This window comes from Anguilla rostrata, chromosome 19 (genome assembly GCF_018555375.3).
Source record: "Anguilla rostrata isolate EN2019 chromosome 19, ASM1855537v3, whole genome shotgun sequence".
Lineage (NCBI taxonomy): Eukaryota > Metazoa > Chordata > Actinopteri > Anguilliformes > Anguillidae > Anguilla > Anguilla rostrata.
In genome coordinates, this window is record NC_057951.1 from 10111199 (window position 1) to 10124684 (window position 13486).

A 13486-nucleotide genomic window follows, 5' to 3' on the forward strand; every position below is an offset into this window, starting at 1 on the left:
GGCCGGAAGCGGAAGTGACCTGCGTTTCCTGGGGGGGGGGAGGGGGGTTTGGCGACGTACCTTCTGCTCGGCGGTCATGGTGAGGCTCTGCAGGCGGCCGGTCATGTTCGACAGGCTCTTCTCGAAGGCCGCCACCAGGTGAGACTGTCAGAGAGCGGGAGGCGGAGTCAGACACAGCGATCGGGCGGCGAATGACTCCCGAGCTTTATAAAAACGCTTCAGATATCCGCTTTTTAAAAACCAATCTCCTTCACTTCAGGGTTTGAAACTACAGAACACAAGAGTTAAGCATGTCTCCAGCAGCAGCTCTCTCGTACACAGAGGAATATAAATATCAAACACAAATCCATAAAACTCACTCACTCTACCCTTGTCTGGTTCATTATCGCTTCCCATTCCAGACTAAACGGTGCTTCTCCGAACCCGTGGCCCTCTCCCTCAGGTGCCCCGCCTGGCTCAGCCCCCCTACCTGTCTGCTCTGCGGGCGGGGCTGCGCAGACCCCCACACTGCCCCGGACGGGCCCGTCTGCGCAGTCCCGACCCCCCGCTCGCCCCCCTGCCGCTGGGCTCCGGGGTAGCGGTTCAGGGCCGGCCAGACCAGCGACTCGGCCAGAGAGCTGCGTCTGCTCCCTGTGGACCTCACACGCACGGGCTCTCTCACAGACATGCTCTCTCACAGACACGCGCTCACAGACACGCGCTCACATAGGCACGCTCTCACACTCACTCACTCACACGCTCTCCAGCAGCCTCTGCGCTCAACTCTAATCAGAGACGGGTGGACATAGAGAGGGAGGGGTCAGAGCTGACCCCACCCAACTCACTGAGTGAGTACAGAGAGAGAGACAGTAGAGAAAGAAAGAGGGAGGGAGAGAGCGAGAGAAAGAGGGAGGGAGAGAGCGAGAGAAAGAGGGGGAGAGCGAGAAAGAGAGTGGGAGGGAGAGAGAAAGTGTGTGCGCGCGTGTGATCAGCAGTAAGTTTAGAGCTTTAATCTGATCTCTCTCTCCCTCCCTCTCGCCGTCGCTCACTCACGTTGGCGGACAGCTGGGACGTCAGGGTGGCCACCTTCTCCTGCGAGGCGTCCAGCTCCCGCCGCAGCTTGCGGATTTGCTGTGAGGGCACAGAGACGGCGGGTCACCCCTCCTGCCATTCGCTATTGGGCCCTGGGACCCACCAATGAGATGAAGCAGCACACAATACCCCCCTTCCTCTCCCCGGCCATCTAGAGCTGCTATATCCCAATTATCCCCCCCCCCCCCCCACCATACGGGTCCCATTCTAGCATGAAAGGCATTTACAGTGCAGTGAAAACACAGGCCCTCACAATGCTGACTTATATAAACGGGATTGGCATGTCCAACCAAAACACTTGTGCTGGGTTTTATGCCCTCACAAGTCAAGGCGGCTTCATATTTAACGCTGTAATGTTCTGTTAGAGAAAAGCATCACAGGATGGCCAGAGGCCTTCAATAGCAGAAACGCTCAGAAATGGTAACATTTATGATATTAATAATAATGCGTTTGTGGATCACAAAAATGGATAAATGCAGTGGTAAAAGCTTGAATGTAAATGATGTATTACCGTGGGATTTTGGACTGTTTGGCCCTTAATTGAAAAGAGAAGAATAGAATGAGCTCTATGTTGCATGCTTAATCCAAACAGCAAGAAAACAAAGGTGGAATTAAACAGATTATTTCAAGCAAAAAATAAATAAATACACTGTTAGTAGGTTTTGTTAGGGTTAAATAATTGAAAAAAGTCAGCGATTAGGCAGCAATAGCATGTAAATCTGCACAACAGCCCTGGACAAAAGTGCCAGGGAAAACAGTATCATTGCAAGAGGCTTGTAAATAACAGAGACAGCACGGAAATCATTGGAAATAATTTAAGAATCAATAAAAAAAATATATATAAGAAGATATAGAAGAAAAATCTCTTAGAAGAACAAAAGTTGCATGAACAGAGCATCCACAGAGCCACAATTAAGAGCAAACTTAATTAAAATATTCTTGCAACTGTTTGCACATGACTGTGTTGAAGTAAAGGTGCTTGATGCTGTTTTGTTACATATAAGTTCTAATGGATAGTTAAAATTTTTTTTTTTTTTTAGCCTGTGCCATTAAAAAAAACAATGCAACATAGGTTTACACAGCTATTGCCCAGAAAACCTTTGCAATTATAAAACATTCATTCACCCAGCAGCGATTTTAATGCTGCCGAGTTCACACAATAAATCGTTGCCATCGTTGACACGTGGCATAGATTATTGTAATAAATATAAAACATGACTGGGAATTACATACCTCAGAATAGGCCCTCTCTTCCGTCTGCAAGAAAGAGATCATTATTATTATTATTATTATTACTGCTAAATTTAGCACCGACAAAATCCTACTTCTCTCATTATTTCTCTGGATAACTGTATTTATAATTAGTATATAACGAATTACATACCGTTTTAAATATACTGAAACAAATGTATTTCAATATACAGATTTTAATATCAAAAATCATTAAAAATAGAAAATGCTTTACTGATTGGAACAGCTAATTTTCAAAAGAAAAAAAAAAAACAATCTGGGGGGGAAAAAGTCAGGAGATGTAATTAACAAGAAAACTTCTCAACTTAAGGTCCGCCCCCCTCACACGTAATGATCATAGACTGTGATGTCACGGACAGGACGCGGTGGCGACTCACCGCAGAGTAGAGAGAGGACGTGCTGGAAACCAATGACAGCGAGGATCCATGGACTACGGAGACAGATAAGGGACAAACAGCGCAGAGAGATGAGCTACACTTTAAACCCAGGACACATTTTCAACATCTCGTCCAGGACCCCACAGACGCAGGTGCCGGCACTGCCTGTGGTCATCCTCACATTATCATCATCTCCAATACCTTAAATACCCTTGACATTAATCCCTTCAGCCAGAAGCGCCCTCCCCCCGCCCCCCGCCCCCCCCAGGGCACCCACCCTCCTCCATGCTGTCCCGGAAGGATCCGGAGCGGCTGATGCCCCGGGGCCGGTCCTCCAGGGAGGTGGCGCTGCCCCCCAGCAGGCGGGCCTCCCCGTACAGGTCCAGGGCAGAGTCCTGTGCCGGGATGCTGTTGGACCGGCTCATGCTGGGGGCCGGGAGGCTGTACTGGGACAGGCTGGTGGGGCTCACTGTGGGGGGGGGCAGCGAGGGGGGGGGTTAGAGCGCACCTGCAGCGCCACACAAAACTATAACTGCACTCTCACAGCCCTGGGGGAAGTGGGACGGTAACGACTGCAGTAGCGGTATTACTGGAACAGTGTGTACATGTTAAACTCACGCAGGGTGGAGCAGTGTGCTAGTGTCAGACTCACGCAGGGTGGAGCAGTGTGCTAGTGTCAGACTCACGCAGGGTGGAGCAGTGTGCTAGTGTCAGACTCACGCAGGTTGGAGAAGTGGTATTTGCCGATGACGGTGCAGGACGTCCCGGACGGCGATAGGAGAGACTGGCTCCCGGTGTCCTGCAGCCCCCCCGTGGAGTGGGAGCGCAGCCACTCCTTCCCCTCCTCGTGGGACATCTGGCGGGACGAGGGGGGGTACCTGCGGGGGGAGGGCAGGGGCAGGAGCGATGGTTACCCGAACGTGCTGTGATTCTCAGCAGCCATGGTTGGATGCTTTTCTGTGATGCTGTCATCTTTAGCCATCATTTGGTAATAATAATAATCATCATCATCATCGTTATTATTATTATTATTATTATTATGCTGCACTGTTAAGCACCAGCAGCTTCTGTTTGACTGCAGAGCTCATCATCATCATCACAACCCATCAGTTAAGTACATGCTAATGTGAAGGCACTTCTGGTACAAAGGTAAAAGAGGTTACAGGTAAAAGATTAAAGACAGGCAACGGGACGTGGTAGGAGGGACATTGAAAGGTTAATAATACCTTAATCCCTTTTTGGGGAGTGTGTTTCTGTCAAGAGGCATGCTATTAAAACAACAAAACAAGCAAGAAAGAACAGTTACAACACAAACACCTTTCATCATGAGTACAGAGTTAACGTGTTGCACAAGCAGATTAAACCTGATTTTATTTTATCTGAGCTTTTAATACGAGCCTAAGGCAGCCTGCTGATGGAGAGAGGAAAAGACAAGAGCTGTGAAGCCTGCTGGAAGCCTGGCTCTGCACAAAGGCATCGACTTCAAATCACTTTTCATTTCGCGTCTGGATTTGAATAACTAACCAGAAAAGTGGCAGTTAGCATAATTTAAACATTCGTATTTAAAGTCACAAGAAGATTTTTGTACAATAGAAGGTCACATTTAGGAAAATTATTAAAATCATTTGTCCTCAGCTCATACAAAAATGCAAGGGCATGCACTTTTGTGAGTTAATAATACACAATTTATATAATTTCATAAAGTTAATAGAATACATTCATATTATACAAGTTTTTCATCCAATTTAAATCACGTACATGAACACAAACACAAAAAAAAACAAGATGGAATAAAGAGTGACTCAATCAATGTGCGTGTGCCTGTAAGTGTGTGTGTGTGTGTGTGTGGTGTGGTGTGGCCGGTAGTGTGTTTGTGGTGTGTGTGTGGTGTGTGGTGTGTGTGTGTGTGTGTGTATGTAGTGTGTGTGTGTGTGCGTGTGTGTGTGTGTGTGTAAGTGTGTGTGTGTGTGTGTGTGTGTGTGTGTAAGTGCGTGTGTGTGTGTAAGTGTGTGTGTGTGTGTATATGCGTGCGAGTGAGGCCGTGCGCAGCGAGACTCACCCCTCGGACAGCGTGGACTTGACGCTCCCGGCCCTGCTGACCTTGCTGAGGGGCAGGTCGATGGACTCGGTGCTGGTGTGCAGGCTGGTCATGCTCTGGCAGCTCAGCGTGTCCTTGCTCCCGGCCGAGGAGCCGCTCAGGCTGGCGGGCCACGCCCGGCTGCCCGCCGAGGGCAGCGACAGACAGGAGGCGGGGCTGGAGGCCAGGGAGGCCATGGAGGCGTCGCCCGTGCCCAGCTCGGGCGTCCTGCCGTAGAGGGGGCTGCTGCCCCCGCTCTGCCCCCCGCCGCCGCTGCCCAGGCTGCCCGTCCCGGAGGAGGGCGACTCCAGGCTCACCTGCCGCGCCAGGGTGCCGTGGGGGCTGCCCAGCGCCGACGGGCACTTAGCCGAATCCGGCGTGCTGGGGGAGCTGGCCTTGCTGCTGGCTTTGCTGCCGAACAGCCTGGAAACAGAGGCAGAGAGGTCCCATAAACAACACGCTTCTCCCCCCCCTGCATGGCTCGCCACGAACCAGCACCCACCAAACCAAAAAATAACACATACTGTAAAAGGAAAAATAATCCCAGTCAATCGCAGTGTAATTTATTCAGTGGCAACAAATATCCGCCATTTTGGCTCTTTTGACGCTGAGGGAGTTACAGGCACAGAGACTCGTTTTCCAGTCTTTGATGACATTAGCATGCATTAATATTAATTCGAGTACCGTTAAGCTGCCAGATATTTCATCTCTGCCGACCCGACCTCTCGGCAAAAAGAAAAGCTCAGCGCAGTGATGCATGTCACACAAAAGCAGGCGTGCCATTTGCATCTAAAATAAATGCATTTTAATTTTTAATAAAGCTGACAAGCACCGGGGACTTCAACCAACCCTGCATAACTAAAGATAAAAAATAAAAAATGAAAGCAGTCAGAAAAGACAAATCAAATACAGGAATGGATTTAAGCAGCAGTGTCTGGCTACGGGTACCGTCCTTCTCTCTAAAGGCACGGGGGCAGAAGCCCTCTCACCTGCGGAAGGTGGGGGAGGCGATGTCGGGGTACTTGGAGCCGGGCTGCCTGAGCCCCGATTGGCCGGAGGAGGTGGGGCTGGCCTTGGGTGAGGTGGAGAGGCAGGCCTCCGGCTCGGCCACGCCCACCTTCTCCTTGTCGGTCTGGTTGAGGGCGACGGGGCTGGAGCGTCCGGAGCCCACCTTGCCCGCGTCGCGCCGCTTCAGCGGCTTGCCGCCGCCGCCGCCGGCCCCCCCGCCCCGGCCCGTCACGGCGCTGCTGGAGGACTTGGCGGGGCGGGGCAGGGAGCGGTACTGCAGGGGGGCCCTGGCGCCGTCGTCCTGCGCCTGGGCGCCGTCCAGGCTGGTCTTGCGCCCCCCCGCGCCCGCCCCCCCCGTCGCCGCGCCCTTGGGCATCTTGCCCAGGGTGGCCGAGCCGCTGGCCGTCATCAGCGAGCCCGGGCCTCCCGCCTTCTTGAAGCCGAAGGACCCGGCGGCGGCGGGCCGGCCCAGGCCCGACGGCGGCTTCTTGCCCTCGTCCCCGCTGCTCTTGGCCCCCGCGTCGGACGGCGAGCGCTGCAGGGGCGGCGCCTTGGGCGGGGCCTTGCCCTTCTCTGAGGCCTTGGCGTCGTCCGTTTTACCTGCCGGGGCACGGAGAGCTCCGTTAAAACGCACGCTGACTCACCGGCCCCGCGCCGGGCCAGCACTGAGGCTAACGTGCTAACGGCTCCACTGATTTAGAACCACCGCAGGGCTGCAGAGAGGCTCTCTGCCAATACACGCATCTGCCGAAGTGGGGGGCACCTTCTCAGAGCGCTCAGCAGAATTAAAGAGCCCCTCTGATCCCAGCCAAACACCGAGAATGTAGGACAGGCTCAAAAGGACCCACACTTCTGACCTGGAAGGAAACTCCTCTCGAGTGCACTCGGTCCACCTGACCCAGCATTTTAACCTGAAGTCTGAAATGTACGGTGCTCTACCCGGATACAGTCAGATGCCTGAATGCGTGTGTGTGTGTGTGTGTGTGAGAGAGAGGCAAGTGTGTGTGTGTGTATGTGGCTGATAAATGTATGCAGTATCCCTCTGGTCTATCTCCCTGGGCTTAGCGGAGGGGTGTTGGTGATAGAGGGGGTGTGTACCGGGGGTTTTGATGGTTCCGGAGGCGCCTTTGGTCCTGGGGGGCGTGATGCCCACCTGCGCGGTCATGTCCCTCCTCCAGGAGCCCGTTTGGGACACGGGGAGGCCCGTGGTGCGCCCCGTCCTGTCGGGGTCCTCATAGTGCGCAGGGGAGGAAGAGGAGGAGGATGAAGGTTTCCTGTGGCCGGGGTCCATGTTAGCATCCAGACCGTCCTCTACTTTCTCTGATCTACCCCAGCTACCACTGTCATGGCCTGAGTGCTTATGAGCATCCGTCTGGAGGAGACACACACACACATTAGAGAAAACACACATGACTTTTCAACCCATAAAAAGAAACAAAAAACCAGGTCTGCTAAAAACTTGTGTAAATGCAGGAGACAACATGCTGCTCTCTCTCACTCTCTCACGCACACACACCCTCATATACACACACACACACACGGAACATACCTTGGATTCCTTATTCTTGCGGTGTGAGGCTGAGGTCCTGGAGTAGGAAGGTGTGTTCAGGTCGTCCGTGCTGATGTTGTCCAGTGTGTCACTGAGCCCACTGCTCACAGAGCTACTGTCATCACAACTGTGTGAGGGAGGGAGAGAGAGAGCGAGAGAGGTTTCACACTGGAACAGCAACGCAGAGTTCTACTTCTTTAAACTGAGAGCTTTAAAAGTTTTAAGAGAACATGCACTGTTACCACTCAGCATCAGGCCAGACTTGATCAGCTCCCTCAGAAGGAAACGGCGCTTTTTGGGAATGATATTGTAAAAACACGAGCCCGAGAGCCAAGGAATGAGCCTCACTCATTTATCATGTTTTAAAAAAAATGACACCCTGTCAAAAGCATGAGGGTTGGTCTGAGGCCGGGCGGGTATCCCGGGGTAACCGGCAGTGTTCTAACCGAGACCGCGGCCGGGGGGGGTGGGTTTGGGGGGGGGCACAGCGGTGGGGCCCATAATTTAATGCGACGTCCGTAACCTTTAAAACCTTCCCCGACTGTTCTCACCCCCCCCCCGCCTGGCGAGCCTGGAACCCAGCCGCATTGTTCTAGAGCTGAAACAGATCCTCTGTCTCCCCCCCCCCGCCAGCGAAATTCACAGAGTGTGCGGACGCCGCGCCCCAGCCCGCAACGGGACCGGTGAACCCAACGGACTCTCTGAAACGGGCCAGAGCAAATCTTCCCCTAAACAGCCATAATTCATACAGAGGGAAAGGGTGAACGGTCAAACACAACAGGCACACCGCTCTACACTCCCCAACACTGGCGGCGCACTGCATCGTGGGAGCAGCGTGCGGGAGCATCTCGGAGCACAGACATCGGAGTAAATCACGGCACACTGACCTAATAGGGGAGCCCTCCCTATCACACTGAGCCCGTCCAATCCGATCTTCACATCGGGGACACTGTTCAAAGTATTGCGACCGAATACACATACAATACAGTCTGTTATTACTCATCACACTCATCACACTCATCACCCAGCTCTCACAGAAGATGCCCTTTGAAGTACACATTCGGCACCACCTCAGGGATAGAGCACCGGAAGTGTGGCTATGCCAGGCTATACTCTTAACTGCCGCTGCGCTTGCTGTGTGATTGACAGGTCAAAGCAAACCCTCTCCCTGGGTTTGTGTTTTGGAGAGGACCTTCGTCCTCCAAACGCCTCCGCTGTCTCCGATCTGCAGTCAACAGCCGGTGTGCAGTCATCATCTCCTCCAGTGGGCCTTTTCCACTGATGCTTCTGCTGAGTCTGGAAATATGTTTTTTGGTGGATTTATTTATAATTTCTTTTTGTGTTGAGTCTCTGGGTTTGTGGAGCCTGCGTTCCCTCAGCGTGTAGAATTCCCCAGAATGTATCAGTCAACGCCGCGGCCGGGTTCAAATCAAAGACCCGTCGGGCTCGGCCTTGCGTTTCCTTGGCAACTGCAGCCTTCCATCGCACGACTTTGACGTCGTGTTTTGACAGTGGCTCCAAGGTCGCTCCCGCCTCCCCCCCTCCGTGTCCACATCACGTCTCCGACTTAAAAGCCTTTCCCCGAAATCAACGAGGGGAGAAGAAATGACCGGACAGGCTCCTCAGAGGGAGAGAACTTTCCTTTTTTTTGCTGATGCACTGTGTCTGAAAGGGACTCAAACTCAGGGGTCGGGATTTAAATCCTGCTGGTGTGGAAGGGTGCCAGTGAAAAAGCCAGCGTGTCGGGGGGGGGGGGGGGTTAAATATTTAATCGGCACACGTCTCCAAATGGCCGTCTGAGTCATCAGCGACGGGACTCAGGAGCCGTCTTCCTGGCTGCTTCTGCAGAGCTGCCCCTGACCTATCGGGGGGGCTTATGGAAGGTTTTATTTTGGGGGGGGTAACTGATCACAAATTGGGTGGGGGGACAGGGGAGGAAGGGGGGTTGGGATCATGGTCAAGAAAGGGCCCTGTCAGGGGATGGGGCCCCTAACCGCAGTGCGTACAGCGCGTATTGGACGGGGAGCTCCTGTCCATCAGCTGCACTATTACACGCCCAGATCTCTGAGTTCAGAGGGGGGAGCCACATGCTGCTACATTAATAAGCTAACAATCCTATCACTGCAAACGATATCTCACAGAAACACAGGACCAGCCCTGTGAGTCCACTCTGAAGAAAGAAAAAAACAAACTTGTAAGAATCCCCCATGCAGTCAGATCAACCGCTGTCAGACTTAAGTGGTTATTTTCTGAACCAAGACAGCGCAAAGAAGGGTTAAAGCACTGCTCTGTCTTCCAGCGCAGCCATCAGAAATGTGAAGTGGCATGCAGCGGCTTCTGTTCGCCGTGAGAAATAATCTCATTCAATATTCAAGCCCGTGTGCTGCCGTGAAACAGCATGCACCCCCCCCCCACGGCAGCACAGCAGCGGCAGGAAACCAAGGCTCGATTATAAAAGATCTCATGCAAGTTGTGTAAAGTTCATTTCCGACAACGTGATTTAATTTCACCTTTTTCCACAGATTCATTTATTACTTCGTAACCCGGTGCACGTATTCCAGTTCAGAGGCAGAACTAACTCACACACAGAGATAGAGAGCGCAGCAGCACAGACCACCTCTTGCAGGATCTCGACACGCTCACAGCTTTCCAAACGCTCCTGCAGCGCGCATTGCTAAACACGGGCGGATATAAATCCACTACATTTCGCACGACGCATTCGAAAAGCGTTATTTCCAACAGATGTGTAATCTGTCCGGATGGAGCAACAGGACTGCTTGGGAAAAGAAAGGCAAACGGAAGATGCGATCTGCAGATGATGTAAGCCTATCTAAATGCCGCCCAACCTCCTAACGCTCTCATAATTACTCATCAGGAGGACTACGGACCGGAAGCTCCACACCGGACCGGCAGCTCCACACCGGGCCGACTCGATGGGTTCGGCCGGCCCCCCCGGGCTCAACCCCACCCAGGACAAAAGGAGCCATAGAACTCAACACAGACAGCAGCGCAGTCATGGTAACCAGCGCAGTCACGGTACCCAGCGCGGCAGGCTAACGCCGCAGGTGTACTCACTGTGGAGCCGAACCTCCTGCAGTCTGTCGGCGGTCCGGCGCGGTCTGGCGAGGGCCGAGAGGAGCAGCAGACGCCTGCCGGGCTGCGCAGCTGAGTGAGCACTGAGCCACGACGGCGTCGGCGAGAGAGAGAGACGCTACCTCACCGCCCCCCCCCCCCGGCCTGCCCCCCCCCTTCCCTTCAACACGTGCGCACTCGCCGGCCAGTCTCTACCTCAATCTACCTCCCCGTCCCTCCTCACCCCCCCCCCCCCATCCCTCCCCACCGCTATATTTCAGCACAGATGACTACAGGGAGCTGCTGAGAGGGAGAGGAGATGACAGGCGAAAAGGAGGGATGCACTCGCTCATGCATACTGTAGGAGAGAGAGAGAGGGCTCTCACTCACACACACACACACACATGGTTTTAACATATCCTGTACTTCACTACCACAAGCTCCCATCACCCAATCAGCTGACTGGCTAACAGGATTTTAGAGAGAAAGTGAACGATGTGCAGAGAACAGTCACCGGCTATTGGGTCTGCAGTGCATCAGTAAACAGCAGCTCAACACCTTACCAATCAACCAATAAAACAAATCCACCAAACACCTTTTACCATGTATACCTGAGAGAGATGCATAGTATACTATTCCACCCTGGCCTCTTTCACCTTGGTGAGGATGAGGACTGCGTCAGTATGAAAGTCCTCTATAATGACCTTGAGTGAGGCGATAATTCCCGTTATCAGTATATGGGGGCATGGCAGGTACCCCTCCCAGTGCAGACGGATTAGAGACGAGGCCCAGGGCTCTCTGATAAGTGATGAGGATGGATTCCCCCTCAGTCGCTGGAAGAACTGTTTCGCCCCCTCTCTTCCCTTAAACCCCCTGCCAGCAGAGCTCTGCTGAGAAGGGCGTGATCGCTCAGAAGAGCGAGACCGCTAAAAAGGGCGTGGCTGACCACTGAAAAAGGGCGCGGCCATTGAGAAGGGTGTGGTCACAGAAGTCTGAGACGCATGTAGCTAAAAAGGTGTGTTTGCGTGTGCGTGCGTGCGTGTGTGTTTGCGTGCGCGTGTGTGTGCGTGTGTGTGTGTGGTGATGGGGGGGTGGGGGTAGGGGGTGTGTGCGTGCGTGCGTGTGTGTGTGTGGTGATGGGGGGGTGGGGGTGTGTGTGTGTGCGTGTGTGTTTGCGTGTGTGTGTGTGTGGTGATGGGGGGTGGGGGTAGGGGTGTTAGATGGGGGGGTGGGGGTAGGGGGCGTTATTAATTCATGTCCCTCGTGGGGACAGCGCAAGCCTCCTGGAAGAAAGCAGCTCGTTTCTGCACTCTGAAAACCAGCCCAGCCAAATCAGGCATGAAGGGGCTCATCCATATTGCATGCTGGGTATATTTATAGAGGCCGGCTCTTTGGTTTTGGTATTTGCTTCGACAAACGCTCGTCCTGATGATTTAGGGCGTCGCTGCCCGCTGATATGGATCTGAGACATCCTGCGGACGACATTTGACGATGGACGGTTTTATGTGACGGGGGAATCATTCATCCAATGGATACTGTGAAACAAATAAATCACCTGTCATTTGGCGCAGTTATCATCACATAAACAGGTAGATAGGCTACCCTCATGATACTAGCAGGCCTATTAAAAGCCTGTTTTAAATTATGAGGACGAAAAAGGAAAAACCCCACAGGCTACTGGAGTACCTCAACACGCTGACCACATTTTCATCCACACACTGTATAAATTATCTCCACACACCTCCATGCCTCCATTTCAGCGGTGTTGAGCATCTCTTTCTCCTCTCACATCCAGAAGGCACACATCTGATTTACCAGTTATTTTACTCCTAAGCCTAAGCCTAACCAGACCTCACTAATGCCCTTCTGGCTGAATGGAAACAAATCCCTGCAGCAATGCTCCAACATCTAGTATAAAGCCTTCCCAGAAGAGTGGAGGTAGTTATAGCAGCAAAGGGTGGACCAACTCCATAATTAATGCCCATAACTTTGGATGAGATGTTGGATGTCAGGTGTCCACATACTTTTAGCCATGTAGCATATGACTAAATAGCTGTATTTGGATTGCTCATGAAGTGCCTCAATGCTAACAAAAGGACTGCAGCTGCACTGGCTAGCAGATGAGAACGGGACCGTTTCCTCGATTGCTCCACTCTGATGAGTCTTCTGCATGGCAATTAGCCCGCTGGTAAAGTCATTAAGACTTCTGCAACTGCCGGCCATTGTCTTAATGCGTGCACTCTTAGAGCATCTTAGTTCATCTTTAAATAGATTGTTTTTGACACGGCTGCTCTGTTAATACTTGCTTCCACATGAGAGGCAACAGAAGACCTTCAATGCTCTTATTTATCTACCTTCTGCAGAGAGAACCTCATAGGGAATATGAAAGGGTGTGTGGCAATCAAGATGAGGGGATACGATTAGGCCAGATTTAGAGCCACTTTTTTTGGGGGAACCGTGCCAGGACACCAGAGCTAACGCCCCTAGTCTTTACAACAAATGCCTTGGGATGAATGCGGGACATCTGATTTAACGTCTCATCAGAACGACAAAAATGCACCGAACATTTCTTCCAAAGGGGAGGCGGCATTTTGGCAGGGCACAGTAACAGCTGTGAGAAGTTCTGTCAAAGGAGATAAATGTCTTGAGGGGCTATTTTACGGAATTCTGGCTCCTGCCAAACTCCGGAACTGGGCCGTTGCATCACAAGCAGGAGGATAAAGAGCTGTGCTAGTCCTGGCAGATGAATCCCGTCCATTCAGAGGAGGAGTGAGCGTCAGTGAAGCTGGGCGAAAGCTGAGCGAAGTGCATGAAATGCTGGCGGTGGTGTGTTATGGAACGGTGGATTAATTCCTTCCTCAGCTGATTAAATGCCACAGGGGCTGGAATACCCCTCCCCCCATGCCCAGGGCTCAGGTGCAGCAATCGGCCACTGTCAAACAGGTGAACAGAGCTAGAGAAGGCAGGCTTATCCCTCGGACTGAAATGGAATTCCATAATGCGGTCAGAGTCCTTCTTCCCTGCACTGCCAATCACTTATTAGAAATGAGAAAAATATATACGGCACATACACTTTATCCG

At 52.4% G+C, this 13486-nt stretch overlaps 1 protein-coding gene across 1 annotated transcript in view; it reads right to left on the reverse strand.

The window, feature by feature from the left end:
* LOC135246049 (neuron navigator 3-like) overlaps positions 1-13486 on the reverse strand; it is an 87630-nt gene that overhangs the window by 15416 nt on the left and 58728 nt on the right. Inside the window, 11 exon segments of the mRNA XM_064319541.1 lie at positions 61-144; positions 1033-1110; positions 2305-2328; positions 2700-2752; positions 2977-3168; positions 3420-3577; positions 3926-3967; positions 4759-5199; positions 5766-6384; positions 6883-7156; positions 7334-7460. Coding sequence (XP_064175611.1) covers positions 61-144; positions 1033-1110; positions 2305-2328; positions 2700-2752; positions 2977-3168; positions 3420-3577; positions 3926-3967; positions 4759-5199; positions 5766-6384; positions 6883-7156; positions 7334-7460 — 2092 coding nt within the window.